Source organism: Equus asinus, chromosome 10 (genome assembly GCF_041296235.1).
Source record: "Equus asinus isolate D_3611 breed Donkey chromosome 10, EquAss-T2T_v2, whole genome shotgun sequence".
Classification (NCBI taxonomy): Eukaryota; Metazoa; Chordata; class Mammalia; order Perissodactyla; family Equidae; genus Equus; species Equus asinus.
In genome coordinates this window covers 63511356-63529430 of record NC_091799.1, presented here as the reverse complement: position 1 = coordinate 63529430, position 18075 = coordinate 63511356, and the positions used below count along the sequence as shown (strand labels likewise).

The 18075-nt window shown below is 38.4% G+C and overlaps 1 protein-coding gene across 1 annotated transcript in view; it reads right to left on the bottom strand.

The window, feature by feature from the left end:
* Nucleotides 1-18075, bottom strand: part of DEPDC1B (DEP domain containing 1B) — an 88982-nt gene continuing 70907 nt past the window's right edge. Inside the window, exons 8-11 of the mRNA XM_044772016.2 lie at nt 14304-14470; nt 12376-12552; nt 2303-2488; nt 1-786 (exon numbers count right to left, since the gene is read on the bottom strand). Coding sequence (XP_044627951.1) covers nt 625-786; nt 2303-2488; nt 12376-12552; nt 14304-14470 — 692 coding nt within the window. The 3' untranslated portion in view covers nt 1-624. The remainder of the gene's footprint in view (nt 787-2302; nt 2489-12375; nt 12553-14303; nt 14471-18075) is intronic.

The window sequence follows — 18075 nt, the reverse complement described above, 5'->3', positions numbered from 1 at the left end:
GCAGATGAAAATCTACTCCACTTATAGGTAAACACCAGTGAATTTATGTTATGAAAGAACCAGCTTTAGTAAAATCTGTCATAGCATCCAACAAATCTGCAATAAAGACACAGCCATCATAATATAGGACATTAAGAATCTTAGTGCAACAGTGAAAACACAGGAGAACTTACACAGGAGGAAATCACAATTGGCTTAATCATTAAGTCAATAGCATCACAGTAACAGCACCCAGTGTCTTTCTTATTCAAGTATATACACTATTTTTAAGACTTAGTTATAGCAAAAACATCAGTAACTAGGATGTACACACAATTATTTTATAAACACCATGAAAAACAACAAATAAAAATATGAAAACACCCTTAAATTTTATAACAATTACAAACATGTTAACATTACCACTATATACTTGTCTCGTAATTTTTAACTGATTTGTATATTTTAAAAACAGCACTGAGTTTTATAAAAATACTGATAATGGCTCAACATTTTGTGAAGTCAGATAATCTTTATATTTCAGTAGTCTGTATTTTCTGCTTTTCTTTCTTCCACCACCATAGTCCTTCTCTAACCACCATTTACTCAAAACAACAACAGAGATCTCCAACGCCTACAGAAGTATCACATCCGAAAACTTCTAGTTCTTTGAAATGGCTGGAAAGGGTTTTTTAGTGCCCACAGCAGCAGCTGTGGTTTCGGTTTGGGTTTTTCAGGAAACAGAAGTGCTTCACTTTCTGGTGTAGGAAATCGTTCTTGGTAGACTTCAGGGTAGGATTTTTGAAACTAAAAAAAAAACAGATCCAAGATGAGTCAAAAAGAACAGATAAGAGGCAATAAATTGGGCAATCTAATTTTAAAATAAGAGTTTCTGATCCCATTCTTTCCTGTTTTTGTTTTCTTTTAATGTTTATTGCTTTCCATCGGAAAAGAGAACGAATAAGAAAACAGACCACAATCAAATTCACTTCAACACAAATCCATTTCTTTTTCTTAAATCATTTGATTCCAATTTCTGTAAATCGAATTTATCTTTAAGTTCATCCAATCTTCAAATAAACTTCTCATTTCAGTCATATTTCTTAAAATGTCCCCCACCGCCAACTATAAATATTCCTCACTTTAAAAATACTCACAAATAACTCTGACTTGAAAATAACTTATGTTCTACACAGTTAAAGAAAATTCTGGGGGCAGGCCAGTGGTGTAGCGGTTAAGTTCGCACATTCCGCTTCTCAGTGGCCCAGGGTTCGCAGGTTCGCATCCCGGGTGGCGGACATGGCACCGTTTGGCAAGCCATGCTGTGGTAGCCGTCCCACATAGAAAGTAGAGGAAGATGGGCACGGATGTTAGCTCAGGGCCAGGCTTCCTCAGTAAAAAGAGGAGGATTGGCAGCAGTTAGCTCAGGGCTAATCTTCCTCAAAAAGAAAAAAAAAGAAAATTCTGGCCCAACTACACTTCACCATCTCCCTGTTTCTCCAACTCAGCCCCACCTGCTTCTGCCCAAATGGAAGAGGAAGCAGTCTAATATATATTACTTTATGAAAAGCTAAAAGAGAAGCAATATGTTCTTCCTTCGGTCCTTGCCACTGAACTCTTCTCCAAAATTACTGAGAAAAATATGATTGAGAGTCTAGAACCCTGGTGCTCTGTGTAAAATCCTGTAAGTGTGGTATGATCAGGAATCAAGCTAGGCAGGATTTGGTCTTTAGAAATAAAAGTCATTCACTTAATCTTGGGTCAATACTTTAAGAATGGTCAAAGTAGACCTATTTTGAGTTGAAAACTGTTCTCTGAAGCCCTAAGCCATGTTGCCCAACAGGAGGTAAAAACTTTCAGTGATGCCTGAGGCAAGAAACCAGTTTGATACTGCCTATCTAAAACCAAAGGCTTTTACATTCTAGACATTTTATATTTGTGAATTCAGTCTGATTTTGCCTTTCAAAGAAACCAAAGAAATCTGTCCTCATTTGATAGCTTCCCTGAATTTGAAGTAATTGCTCCACTGAACCACCTCATGCCACATATCAAAACAAAAGACAAATACTAGAGAACACCTCCATAAATGAAGAGGTCAGTAACTGGAAAAGGTCTACACTGGAGAATAAAGATGGGGAAACTGACCACAACAGTGCAAACCAATGAGATTTCTGGAATATATGAACTGAATAACACACTTTCAAAACTGTTCTCTCTCAGAAGATGAGATTCATATGAAACCTATTAAAACAGAGAATAAAAAGAAAAAACCACATAAGAACAGTAGGGAGAGGAAATGACTTATACAGAGTATCCTTTTTACCTGCTTCAGTTTCTTCTTCTTCTCTTTGCTGGAGAGTTTGGCATCTGTGATGACGTCCTCCAATAAGGCTGCCAGCGGTTCCTGAGAGCCGTATGCTCTTTGGTATTCAAATTCCTCTGGACTGATTTGACGGCAAAATGATGGGGCAGACAAGGTGATATCCATATCGGCTCCAGGGTATTTTATCTGAGGCAAAAGGATTAGCAGTAAAAGGAAAAAGTATATTTTCAAATAAATTATAAAAATTAGATACGATCAAGTACAACATATCTCCTATGAAGAATACCATGCCATTCCTTAATTTAATTGAGGAAAACTCTATATTAAAAAGTAAAAGTGTTTCCGTAACTTCAAAAAAATATCACTTAAAGCCACAGTTTTAAATATGAGATTTTTACCTTTTTAAACCTAAGCCATTTTAATAAACAAAAAATCTTGAGCCCTCTGTTAGTAAGATCTAAAACTGAAATATAAACTGAACATGTTGACTAAAATGATTCAAAACAGTTAAAATGTTGAACATTTTAGTCCAATGCTCCCTCCCTCGGAGATGGACAGAGGTGCACACTGAGCTCAGCTGCTATGTAGCGAGACCACTGCAACCACCTCCTAACACATTCATAGTGAGAATCAAGGCAAGAAACAACTATGCAGACACGGCACAGGGCTAAAGGGAGAAGGGAGCAGGCAATAAGAAAAAAGATATGAGGACCTGTGAATAAATGAGCATTCATAAAAAATATTTAGTTTCAGAGTCCAAGAGGTTCACCTTCTCAAAAATATAGCACCCACTGTTCTTCTGTAGTAGAGAAAATTCCTACTACATTAACTTCTTTGGTTTAAGGTTGGTTGTTTTTTTTTTCCAGAAGCTACATTTAAAAATAGTTACGTTGCCAAGAGGGGTGATTACATTAAGTACACTCCATGCCTCAACATCAGTTTACCAGGTCAATTAGAGACAACCTAAGAGAGAGAAACCAGAACCTTAAGGGAAAGGGACATACACAGGACACTTCCTTTTTCATTTGAGGCAAGAAGGGCAGGAAAGGGTCGGAATAAAGGATGAGGCCCAGGCACCGTGTGACAACCAGAGGCCCAGGACATAAGAAAAACACTGGACACTAAGATAAAAGGGTGCAAGAGGAAGAAGAGGGTTACAGACAAGATTGACAGAAGGTTGGTGTCAAAATAATGCCTACTCACAACTTATCCATGCCAGGGTCAGCCCTGAAACTGCCCTATACAATTCACCAGAACAGTCCAAGGGACACTTCTCTTTCAGAGAAGCACTGACCTAAACGTGGTATGATGTAGGAGCCGAGTGGCCTGTGTGGGTGGCTCTGAGGGATAAGCAAACAACTGTTTGGCAATTCTGCTGAGTCCTTGTAAAAGAGGAAACATAATTGGACAACTGAGTAGTTACTGATTTTATTCAGTGTCATCACAGTGCATCCTTACAGGACCATGGTGATCTACAGTTAAATTCATCATCATAGCACATCCTTATGATCTCCACCTCACAGCACAGGGCCCAGGTATAAGCTGCAGCAATATATGCCTGTGCTCTGTGAACACACAAACCTAGCAAGTGTATGGAGCAGCATAGTTATTGCTATCGCTTTTCCTTGCAGAAATTCAGTGAAGTATTTCTTTTCTGTTTTATACTTTTTTTTAAGTTTGGCTCATAAAAATGTCAGGGGGGAATTAAATTAAAACAGTAGTTAAGATTACACTTTTAACTCATTAAAATGGCAAAGGTATGTATGTATATTAAGGACAATACCCAAAGTAGGCAAAAGTGCAAAGAAATAAACACTTTCTTATACCACTGATGGAACATAAATTGGAACAATCATTCTAACGGGAAATTTGACAATCTGCAAATAATACTTAAAATACATTCATGGCCTTCAACCATGCAACGCTGCTCCTACGTAATTTATTCTTAGAAAATAATCACTAAAAAAAGAAAAGAAAGAAAAAGGAAGAAAGAAAATAATCACCAATCAACCAAAAAAAAAAATCTAGCTATAAAAATATTTACTGTTAGAGGGAGTGATGTCAGCACCATGGCAGAGTGAGCTGTTCCCTTAGTCTCTCTCCACTAAGACACAATGAAAAGGACATTCATAAACCAACAGAGGACATTCACACAACACAATAGACATCTGAGAGATCCATGCAGCCACACATCTGAAGGTTGGGGTGCTGGACACCCCCAGAAGGCAGTGGAAGGAGGCAAGTGGGTCTTTTCTCTCTCCCCACTGGGAGATAAAGGGCACAGGACCTTGCACGGCAGCCAGTACACAACTCTGACAGGACAAGGGGGAAAAAGCTGCCCTCCGCGGATATGCTTTCACTCTCAGAGTTGCCTCCCAGCCCGCAGGAATGCTCCACACTGATGAGGCTAACCAATCACAGATGTGGCCCCACCAAAGCGAGCAGCCCAGGCAGGCAGACAGTGAGAGCGGAGTGGGAGCATGTGGGATTGTGCACATGAAAGAAAGTGCCCCACCTGCCTGGTGCAGCAGCTCATCTGGATGGCCAGAGCACCTATGCCTATGTGTGTGACCCACCAGGCAGCAGCAACCAGCGGACAAATGCAGATGGGCCCTCTTGGCACAGCTTCCAAAGGAAAGGAATAAGTGCCAGGGGTCACAGCAGGATCAGAAAACAGCTCCTGCCCACCTCACTAATGGCAGGTGGAACCTGCGACCAGATACTACCACTATGCAATGGCAACGGTCCACGACATCAAATACTATGAAGAGGTATATTAACACTCTAGACCAGAAGGAAAATGACAAGTACCCAGAAATCAATCCTGAAGCCACAGAAATTTACAATGTAAATGACAGAGAATTCAAAATAGTTATCATAAAGAAACTCAGCGAGTTACAAGGAAACTCAGAAAGACAATTCAATGAACTCACAAATAAATTTAATGAACAGAGGGAATTCTTCACAAAAGAAATAGAAACTCTAAAAAACAAAATCAGAAATCTTGTTGATGAAGAACATAATGAAGGAGATAAATAAAAATCTGGAGTCCTTAAAAAACAGAGCTGATTTATGGAGGAGAGAATTAGTACTTTAGACAACAGGAATATAGAAATGCTTCAGATGTAGGAGGAAAGAGAACTAAGACTAATAGAAATGAAGAAATTCTCTGAGAAATATCCAACTCAATTAGGAAACGCAACATAAGGATTACAGGCATTCCAGAGGGCGAAGAAAGGGCGAAAGGAGCAGAGAGTTGATCAAAGAAATAATAGGTAAGAATTTCCCAAACCTGAAGAAGGAGCTGGAATTACACATAAATGAAATTAACAGAACTCCTAATTACATCAATGTAAAAAGACCTTCTCCAAGGCATATATTGGTAAAACTAGCAAAAGTCAATGACAGAAAAATATTAAGGGCAGTAATGTGGAAGAAATAACCCACAAAGGAACCCCTATCAGAGATTCTGCAGATTTCTCAGCAGAAACCATACAGGCTAGGAGAGAGTGGAATCATATATTCAAAATTCTGAAAGACAAAAACCTTCAGCCAAGAACATTCTATCTGGTGAAAACATCCTTCAAATATGATGGAGAAATAAAAACGTTCCCAGATAGACAAAAGCTGAGGGAGTTCATTGCCACAAGACCCCCTGCACACAAGAAATGATCAAGAAGGCCCTCATACCTGAAAAAAAAGGAAAGGGTTTACAAACCTTGAGCAAGGAGACAAGTAGACAAACAAAATCTGAAAATTACAGCTCTCTATCAGAACAGGTTAGCAAACACTTAATTATAGCATTAAAGATAAAGGGAAGGAAAGCATTAAAAAATAAGTATAATCACTTCATTTAAATCACAACTTATAAAATGGAATAAGTTGTGACAACAATAAAGAGGAAGCAGATGGAACCTGTTTAGACTAAGGAAATAAGAGGCCATCAGAAAATGGACTATCTCATCTAAGATGATACAAACCTCGTGGTAACCACTAAACAAAACATCAGAACACAGACACAAATGATAAATAAAGAGAAAACTGTGAAAAGCGTCATAGAGAATCACCAAACTGAAATGGCAGCTGGAAATACACAGGACGAGAAAAAAAGGAAACACAGAACAACTGGAAAACAAGTGATAAAATGGCAGCATTAAGCCCTCATATATCAATAATCACTCCAAATGTAAATGGATTGAATTCTCCAACCAAAAGACACAGAGTGGTGAGAAGGATTAAAAAACAAGACCCAGGATTATGTTGCCTCCAGGAAACACATCTTACCTCTAAAGGTAAAGACAGGCTCAGAATAAAGAGATGGAAGACAATACTCCAAGGCAAAAGGAACCAAAAGAAAGCAGGTTGTGCCATATTTATATCAGACAAAATAGACTTCAAGATTAAAAAGGCAATGAGAGACAAAGAGGGGCAGTAAATAATGATAAAATGGACACTCCACCAAGAGGACATAACACTTATAAATATATATGCACCTAAGAGAGGAGCACCAAGGTACATAAAGCAACTATTAACAGACCTAAAAGGGAAATTAACAGCAACACAATAATAGTAGGGGACCTCAACACCCCACATACATCAATGGACAGATCATCCAGATAGAAAGTCAACAGAGAAACAGTGGAATTAAATGAAAAACTAGAGGAGATGGACTTAATAGATATATTTAGAACACTCCATCCAAAAACAGCAGAATACACATTCTTCTCAAGTGCATATGGAACATTCTCAAGGACAGACCATATGTTTAGAAACAAGGCAAGCCTCAATAAATTTAAGAAGATTGAAATCATATCAAGCATCTTTTCCTCCAATAATGTTATGAAACTAGAAATCAATTACAAGCAAAAAGCTAGGAAAGTAACAAATACGTTGAGACCAAATAACATGTTACTGAACAACCAATGGATCACTGAAGAAATTAAAGGAGAAATCAAAAAATATATGGAGACAAATGAAAACGAAAACACACCATACAAACTCATATGGGATGCAGCAAAAGCAGTTCTAAGAGGGAAACTCAAAGTAATACAGGCTCACCTTAACAAACAAGAAAAATCTCAAATAAGCAATCTTAAACTACACCTAACAGAACTGAAAAAGAAGAACAAACAAAGACCAAAGTCAGCAGAAGGAAGGAAATAATAAAACTTAGAGAAGAAATAAATGAAATTGAAACCAAAAAAACAATAGAAAGGATCAATGAAACTAAGAGCTGGTTTTTTGAGAAGATAAACAAAATGGACAAATCCTTATAAGACTCACTAAGGAAAAAAAGAGAGAAAGTTCAAATAAATAAAATTAGAAATGAAAGAGGAGAAATTACAACAGAAACCACAGAAATACAAAGAATTATAAGAGAATACTATGAAAAACTATATGCCAACAAATTGGACAATCTGGAAGAAATGGATAAATTCTTTGACTCATACAACCTCTCTATACTGAATCAATAAGAAATAGAGAATCTGAATAGACTAATCACAAGTAAAGAGATTGAAACGGTCATCAAAAACCTCCCAAAGAATAAAAGTCCAGAAGCAGATGGCTTCTCTGGAGAATTCTACCAAAGATTCAAAGACTTAATGCCTATCCTTCTCAAACTATTCCAAAAAACTGAAGAAGACAGAACACTTCCTAATTCATTCTACAAGGCTAACACCACCATGATCCCAAAGCCAGACAAGGACAACACTAAGAAGGAAAATTACAGGCCAATATTGCTAATGAACATAGATGCAAAAATCTTCAAAAAAATATTGGCAAACCAATTACAGCAATATATTAAAAGGATCATACACCATGATCAAGTGGGATTTATACCAGGGACACAGGGATGGTTCAACATCCACATATGAATCACTGCAATACACCCCATTAACAAAATCAGGAATAAAAGCCACATGATCATACCAATAGATGCAGAGAAAGCATTTGACAAGAGCCAATACCCATTTATGATAAAAACTCTCAATAAAATGGGTATAGAAGGAAGTTACCTCAACATAATAAATGCCATAATATGACAAACCCACCGGCAACATCATACTGAACAGGGGAAAATTGAGCCATCTCTCCAAGAATAGGAACAACACAAAGGTGCCCACACTCACCACTCTTATTCAACATAGTACTGGAGGTTTTGACCAGAGCAATTAAGCAAGAAAAAGAAATAAAAGGTATTCAAATTGGAAAGGAAGAAGTAAAACTCTTGCTGTTTGCAGACAACATGATGTTATATGTAGAAAAGCCTAAAGAATCCATCGGAAAACTACTAGAAATAATCAACAACTACAGCAAAGTTGCATGGCACAAAATCAACTTACAAAAATCAGTTGCATTTCTATACTCTAATAATAAACTAACAGAAAGAGAACTCAAGAACACAATCCCATTTACGATCACAACAAAAAGAATAAAATATCTAGCAATAAATTTAACCAAGGAAGTGAAAAACCTATACAAGGAAAACTCTAAGACATTATTGAAAGAAATCGAGGATGACATAAAGAAATGGAAAGATACTCCATGCACACAGATTGGAAGAATAAACATAGTTATGTCCATACTACCCAAAGCAATATACAGATTCAATGCAATCCCAATCAGAATCACAATGACATTCTTCATGGAAACAGAACAAAAAATCCTAAAACTCATATGGGGCAACAAAAGACCCTGAATAGCTAAAGCAATACTTAGAAAAAAGAAGAAAGCTGGATCACAATCCCTAACTTCAAAATATACTACAAAGCAATAGTAATCAAAAGAGCATGGTACTGGTACAAAAAGAGACACACAGATCAACGGAACAGAATTGAAAGCCTAGAAATAAAACGACATGTCTATGGACAGCTAATCTTCGACAAAGGAGTCAAGACCATACAATGGAGAAAGGAAGGTCTCTTCAATAAACGGTGCCAGGAAAACTGGACAGCCACATGCAAAAGAATGAAAGTAGACCATTATCTTTTGCCATACAAAAAGAATCAAAATGGATTAAGGACTTCAAGGTAAGACCTGAAACCATAAAACTCCTAGAAGAAAATATAGGCAGTAAACTCTTTGACATAGGTCTTAGCAGCATCTTTTCGAATACCATATCTACTCAGCATGGGAAACAAAAGAAAAAATAAATGAGACCACATCTGACTAAAGAGCTTCTGCAAGGCAAAGGAAACCAGAAACAAAATGAAAAGACAACCCACCAACTGGCAGAAAATATTTGCAAATCATCTACCTGACAAGGGGTTCATCTCCAAAATATATAAAGAACTCATACAACTCAACAACAAAAAATCAAACAACTCAATCAAAAAATGGGCAGAGGACATGAACAGACATTTTTCCAAAGCAGATATTCAGATGGCCAACAGGCACATGAAAAGATGTTCAACATCACTAATCATTAGGGAAATGCAAATCAAAACTACAATGAGATATTACCTTATACCTGCTGGAATGGCTATAACTACCAAGACAAAGAATAATAAATGTTAGAGAGGACGTGGAGAAAAGGGAACCCTCATACACTGCTGGTGGGAATGCAAACTGGCGCAGCCACTATGGAAAACAGTATGGAGATTTTTCAAAAAATTAAAAATAGAAATACCGTATCACCCAGCCATCCTACTACTGGGTATCTATCCAAAGAATTTTAAATCAACAACTCAAAGAGACTTACGCACCCCTATGTTCACTGCAGCATTATTCACAATAGCCAAAATGTGGAAGCAACCCAAGTGCCCTTCTACAGATGAACGGATAAAGAAGATGTGGTATATATATACAATGGCATACTACTCAGCCATTATAAAAAGACAAAATCATCCCATTTGCAACGACATGGATGGACCCTGAAGGTACCATGTCAAGTGAAACAAGCCAGACAGAGAAACACAAACACTACCTGATTTCACTTATATGTGGAAAATAAACAAACACGTGGACAAAGAGAACAGTTCAGTGGTGACCAGAGGAGAAGGGAGTTGGGGAGCGAGCATAAGAGGTAAAGGGGCACGTATATATGGTGACTGACAAATAATAAAGCACAACTGAAATTTCACAATGTTATAAACTATTATGACCTTAATAAAATAATTTTTAAAATACACTAACTGTTATATTGCTTGCAAAATAGAGAAAAAATGTAAACAATCTCACTATGAACCAAAGAAAACCATTTAAATAAACTATGGTAAACCCATATTATGGAATGTTACCAGTAATTATATTGTGGAATAACATAAGAATAATGATGATAATAACAATGACAGCAGCTACCAAGTGAGGGCTTACTATGTGATAAACATTATTCTAAGCACTTCACATGACTTAAGCCATTCAATCCCCAAAACAACCCTAGGAGTAGGTATTAACTATTATTATCCCACTTTACAGTTCAGGAAAGAGATGTCAGGGCAGATGCTGAAGCAAAGACAAGTTATACAATGTGCCCAAGGTCACAGAGCTAACAAAGGGCACATCAGGAATTCAAACACAGTTTAGGTCCTGAGTCTATGCTCTTGGGCACTCTAGTATTGATCAAGAATATTTAATGACGTGGGAAATTTTTCTTGTATTAAGTAAGAGAATGTAACTTAAAAAAGAGAACGAGAGAGCCAGCCCCAGTGGCCTAGTGGTTAAGTTCAGCATGCTCCACTTTGGCGGCCTGGGTTTGGTTCCCAGGTGTGGACTTACACCACTCAACCGTCAGCGGCCATGCTGCGATGGCAGCTCAAATACAGAAAAAGAAAAGAGGAAGATTGGCAGCGGATGTTAACTCAGGGCAAATCTTCCTCACCAAAAACAAAAAGAGGTGGAGGAGACGGAGGGGAAAAACAGAAAAGAAAGAAAGAAAAGAGAGAGAGAAAGAAAGACAGACAGAAAGAAAAGGTACAGAAAAACATCTGAAAGACTGGAATACTGACTGAACATTTGGTGTCACTCTGATGCTTTTTGGTTTGTATTGTCTATATTTTCCAAATTCCTTCAACCTATTAGGTTGATAACTACCAAAAAACAGAAACAATTTTTAACCTAATTTTTAAATTGCACACTGGAAACAGCTGAACAGTTACTGGCTTGAATGCTTTAGGAGGCAGCAGTTCACTGGTCCTCAACTGTGGAGCCTCAGAAAGTGCTTAAGCAAAGAGAGATCCAACCTTCAGAAGCAGACAGCAGCCCGTCTGCCTTCCTTCACCAAAAGTTCCTGCTCCTGCAGGCTGACATACAAACCCCTCTTTGGGGCCCGTGAAACAGTAATATACTACATTTCTCTTGCCTCGTTTTGAAATAACAACAACAACAACAACAATAATAGCTACCTTTCAAAGAGCACCCGCCATATGTCAGCCATTTGTGCTGGGGGTTTTATAGGACAGTATTCTACTCTTCATAACAGCTTTATTGAGCAGGTATAGCCCATTTTAACACTTGAGGAAACTAAAATCCAGAGAGGTTAAAGGACTTGTCCAGAGCCACACAAAGAGGAAAGAGGGGAGCCAGGAGTTTGGCCCAAGTCTTCACCGCTCCAAAGCCATCTTCTTCCACCACACCACGTTTCACAGAAGCAGGATGGCACGGCAGTTAAGAGCACTGATTCTGAAGACAGATTACATCAGTCTGAATCCTGGCTCCGTGACCTCGGACAAGTTACTTAAGTTCTCTGTACCTCAGCTTTCTCATCCAAAAAATACAAATATTAATAGTATCTAGGTCTCGGGGCTATTACGAATCGAGACACGTATTGCATATAAATCATTTCCATCAGGAAGTATATGTAGATTCTGAATAAACTCACTTAAGGAATCTGCGATCAAAAGTATGCAGTAATGATTGACATAAAACCAAGTAGGAGCTCCATAAATTTTCAATAATAATAACAAACACATGTAAAGCTTCCTACGTGCCAAGTCCTGTTGTCATGCTTCTAATATAATGCTCATAACATAATGCTTAATTTAATGCTCATAACATAAAGTCCCCAGAAGCCTAGCAAGCTTACGTGACTTCATGCCAGCAATTTTGTAGGGTTGATGATCTCCCTTCTTTACCTGGACTCTCCGCAGATGAGCCACACGCTCCTCTATGGAGGTCTGCAAGGCCACAGGGACTTTCAGAATCTCTTGGTAATTGTCCATCAGAAATGTCACCAGTCTAGCAGCTAATAACTCATCCAAGTCGACTTCATCCTTGGAACACAAGATGCAGCGGGAAAATGTCTGAACCATCTAAAAAAAAAAGCAGGGGGGTGTAAACAAACACAGATGAGGTTTTTTTCCCCCCTACTTGGAACTGAGTGCAATCTAATTTGCAAAAAGTAAATGTGACTAGTCAGTAAGAAATGCCCAGAGCACAGGGAGCACATCCTCCCTGGCACTGGCCACACCTGGTCATCTCAGATGGGCTGACCTTCTCACCAACCAGCATGAAGAGAATGTGCATCTCATCTCACAGAGACTTAGCAGAGATACTCGTCTGACCAGCTTTTAAAGGCACCCCTTCTACAGACAATTTTAAATATATATTTAAACAAACTTTGAAAATTATTATCATCACCATGACTTGGAGCATGTAGCACTTTTAAGTTCAAAGTACTTTATAGCCATTTAGTCTAATAATATCTAATTTCATTATTGATTTTTTTAAAAATCTGCTAGCATACTCTGTGTGCCTCCACTGTTATATTTTTTCCTAGTTAACTGATATTTTCTCTAGGATTTTGCATGTACATTTGATAACCACCTTTGAACAAAACCATGAGACTCTACAAGAAGTGCATTAAGTGACGAGACTCTCTCTATGGTAAGCAGAAATACAAAGAATCTTACAGCAGCTGCTTCCATAGAACTCATATTAACTACTCCACTCTTAACACTATCCTTTGGATGGACTTTTTTTTTTTCTTTTCCTACTAATTTTATTGCTGACAATCTTATTTCAAAACCTATAAGCATAAAATCACATAATTCCATTTTATAAGACTTCATTTTACCCATACACTGCAGACAATAATTTACCTTCACTCACATCCATGTGGACAGAAAGACACACAGAGATTCTTTATCTGGAGACTATGGACCCCAGGGAATCAGTGAATGCCTTGAAATTGTATGCAAAATTTGACACATGCATTCTTTTGGGGAAAAAGTGCAAAGTTTTCTTCAGCTTTTCAAAAAGGTCCATTAGCCCCCCTACCCATCCACCCACCCTAAAAAAAGGTCAAGAATCACTCTACCAGGCAGTGAGTACTCCTCTGATCTTACTCCACACTTCTAAAGCTGGGCCAATGGACCCCCAGGGGTACACAGAGGGTCACCAGGATACAGAAAGGATGTACATCCCCATGAAGCATCACTTTTGCTCCAAGACTTTTTTTGAGGAAAACTAAGAAATTTTGCTAGTAAGTAATTCTAAACATAAACCCTATTTTAAAATATATGCTGATATTATGAAGTAGAATTCAAAATTAGCCTATGTTGTTAAGCAAATTTGAGAGTATTTTAAGAAATGCCCTCACTCATGGACCCTAGATCATACCCTGAGAGATACAAGTTCTCTCTCTGCTTCCAAGTTGTCTGGTCCAATTTCCTATTTTACTTCTTCCTTCTTTGTTCCATTATATACGCTGCACCCCTCCTACTGGTTCTGCTAACAAAGGCTTTGCCACTCTTTTTGTCCTGGAGGACAGAATGTCATTTTCTTAAGACCACTTATCCTTTCTGTCCATCTTTCCTTCTCCTTGTGTTAACAGTGGGCAGGATGCAGCAGAGATCTCAACACTCAGCGCACCCCTATGCACTCGTTACTTTTCAGTAGGTTCTTTAAGACACTAAAACCAAAAGCACAATACCAGTCTGGGTGGATTCCAAGCCACAGCTCTTTAAGTAAGCCTGTCTTGTACCTTCATCTGGTTACCATTTACTCAGATGAATTTTATCCCCAAAACGCAAGTCACGCTAGATGTTAGAAATCAACCTACCAGTGTTCGGGTGCCAAAGCCATCACACAGAGGTGGCATCTCCTTATTTAAGCAGATCCTTGTCATCATCCTCATCAGCAGCTGTAACTTTCTCCTATTTTCAGGTGGCAGGAGAAGGCAGCAAATCTGAAATGCTTCAATGGCCATTTTCTCTTTCTGTAACAAACCTGATTTGGAAAAAAAAGTTTCTAATGTTTTAAAACCTACAGCCTACTTGACTCTATTATGTTCACATATTTACAAAATATATATTACTAAAATTATGTAAAACATGTTCACATATTCAACTATACTGGGCCAATCGATCATAGATCCACTGTCACTCACAAGTCAGCACAGAAAATACAAACCATCAACTAGAGATAACAAATGCATAGAACAAATACAGTCATTTCCTCCTCCCACACCCTTCACAGATAAAACTAAATTTTCATAGCATTCTTTCCCATTGAAACAAGAGGCGTCAGGTTAAGCCCAACCTAACCCTTAACACTCACACTGTCAATAGGCCTAAGACAGCATGAGCAAGAACATGAATGTGCCATCACTGCCCTGAATTCTCCCCCTTGTATTATTTCCTCATGAGGAGCTGGGTCGCCATCTTGCATAACTCTTATAGAATAAATAATAGGACTAATGCTCCTATAGTCAGTCCACTCACCAACAGCTCCATTTCTTTCTAAATAACACCTGTCAAATAACCCTTCCTCCCACTTAAGCTGTTTTTTCTAACTAGGTGTGCTGATTCAATCATGTCACATGCCATCCTTCCTGACCCAGTAAGATTTTGCTAAATACTAGGGTATTCTAATATTGTGTTCTCTTCAACCATATTTGTGCCCGGACACACCCCTATCCAAGTCTGCTAAAGAGACGAAACTGCTTTCACCAATTTATTGACCCATATCCAACCTTTCCAAGTTCCCACTGGTCTCTGACTTGGAGGCAAACCATCTTTTACACTCAATAAAAATTTTCTGACGATGTATGCTATGCCAGGAACTCTGCTAGGTCCTGGAAATACAGAATACACCAGGTCCCTTCCTTTGCAGTGCGTATGCACTGTGAGAAGGAGAGCCCTTCTGCAAGGGGCATGTTAAGGGAATTCTAAGTCATTCAATATGACTGCAGCATAGGCCGTGAGGGCGAGGGCATGGTATAGAAGTGAAACCAAAAACACCGGCAGAGATGAGATCTTGGAAGGCCTTGAACGCCAGACTAAGGAGCTTGGGTTTGATCTCAAAGGCATGGATGTGTAAGGGAGAAAAAGGGGGCAGGAGAAGGAAGCTTTTATATACCAAGTTCTGATCCTAGATGTTCACCGGAAATATTGATGCTGATTGTCATCATTATCATCTATATAGATCTGCTTTCAATTCTGTATAATCAAATCCACGGAAAGAAAAAAGGTTTATGACCATATTTTAATTCATTCTTTCATTTATCCATTTATTAAGCCCTGCCTATATTCCAGGAACTACTTTAGGGGAAGACATACAGTGGGGAATAAAACGAAATCTTTGTCTGATCTTCTGGAGCTCCCTTCCCAGTAGATAATAAGCAAAGAGACATATAAATATGATATCAGGTGGAAAAATGCTACGAATAAAAATAAAGAAGGAGAGGAGCAGGGGAATGGTGGGAAAACACTTCTAGTGTTTCAGGAAAGGTCTCTCTAAGGAGGTGACGTTTGAGCAGAGATCTGAAGCAAATGAGAGTAAGCCAGAGAAATATCGGAGAGACAAACTGTCAAAGCAGAGGAAATAGCCATTACAAAGACTGTGATGTGGGAATACGTTTGAAGTGTTTAAGGAACAGCAACAAGGCCAGTGTGAAGAGAGAGGACTATGTCACGAATTTTCAACTCAGAAATGAGGTTAGAGAGAAAACTAAAAGCCGGATGACACAGAACCTTGTAGACTATCCTTAAGACTTCTGGTTTTACTATAAGTGACTTGAGAAGCCATTGGAGGGTTTCCAGCAGCAAGTCATTTGATCTGAATTACGTACAGAGAACAGATTGTAAGGGGGTAATGGGGAGGAAGGAAGGCGCGAGACATGACGATGGTCCAGATGAGGTTTAGCAGTTGGAACTGATAAGAATTAATTAAACTCTAGATCTATTTCTCCACAAAGCTTTCTACTTTTTCCATGAAGCCCTCTATCACATTGGGCCACAAATCCCTTCTTTTTCGAAATTATAAACACCTTTGGAGAGTCAGATTTTACCTTATCTTATTATGTTTCATGTGTATATAGTTTTATGAATGAGACTGAAAGCTAATTCAAAGCATAAGGCTTTTCTTTTGGCAAGCCCTTTTCCTAGTATAGTCCATGCACCACATAACAATGTTTTGGTCAGTGATGGATGGCATATACGATGGTGGTCCTATAAGATTAGTACCATACAGCCTAGGTATGTAGTAGGATATACCATCTAGGTTTGTGTAAGTACACTCTATGATGTTCGCACAATGACGACATCGCCTCACAATGCATTTCTCAGAACGCATCCCCGTCATTAAGCAATAAGGCATATGAATAAATATCTGTTCATCAATAGAATATTACATGGCTATTAAAAGCAGTAATTTTCAAAGTTATGCAACAATATTTACAGTACAATATTTAAGAAAAAATCACAATAGTAAATTTTATTAAAAAAATAAAGTATTAAAAAGGAATCTATAAAGAATCAAAGTACATCACAGTTATAAAATAATCACCAATTTTTTTACTTTCAAACTTCTTCTTAAGATACTGTTAAACTAATACATAAAAATTACATCCATCCAATCTTTTCAAAAAAAAATTCTATTACTAAATTCTAAACTTCCAGTTGCTTGCATGAAAAAAGCCAAACTTGGAGTTAGCCATGATTTCAGGATTTGAGTGAGAAGGCACAGGTAAATCCATCTCAGGACTTTATTTACACAAACCTACACACTGAGAGATGAAAGACCACCCGGGACTCACAAATATCCCAACAACTCACTGTCCCCACGAGACTCCTCGTTCCTCCCTTCTGCCACTGATCCCACCTGAGACCCCTTGCAATTGCCTCCAACTGTCAACCTTGCCGCCTCCTGTGAGACAGAAGCCATGCTACCAATCCCCTCCTCCCTTAAATCTAATCTAACCTCCCCACAGCGCCCTGCCTCTGGCAGCACAGGAGCCTCCATCAGCAGCTTGAATGGAAAGAAGTTCTTACTGCAAAATATTGAAGAATGTGGAAGGAGGAGGAGCTGCTTATCCCCAAAGCTCAAAGAGGAGCATAAAAGGATGAGGTTCCTAACACTCCCAGCTGGAGCCTTTTACCAGAGGGAGAAAAACCCCATTGTAAAGGCCTGGCTAGCTCTGTAATACCACGAGATTTGAACTACAGCTAAGCGACATAATGAATTGAGCAGGATTCTGTAAGTTGATCTTGCAATTCAGCCATCCTTCACAGCACTGCTCCTTGGGATAGTGGGGAGGGAGAGGAGGAGTGGAACATTTTGAGTTCCATGCCCCTACTTTGAAAGGTTTAGAATATGATCTATCATTCTGATACAATTTTCATATAAAATTGACAGATTAAGTTGTTTTTGTCTCCCAAAAGTTATAAAAATTGGACTCCCATATCCCTTACCTGCTCTATTTTTCTCCAATTATACATCATCACCTCCTAAATACCAGAGAATTTATTTATTACGTTACCTACTGTTGTCTCCACTCTGCCCCACTGCAACGTAAGCTCCACATAGGCAGGATTCTTGTCGGTCTTGTTTAT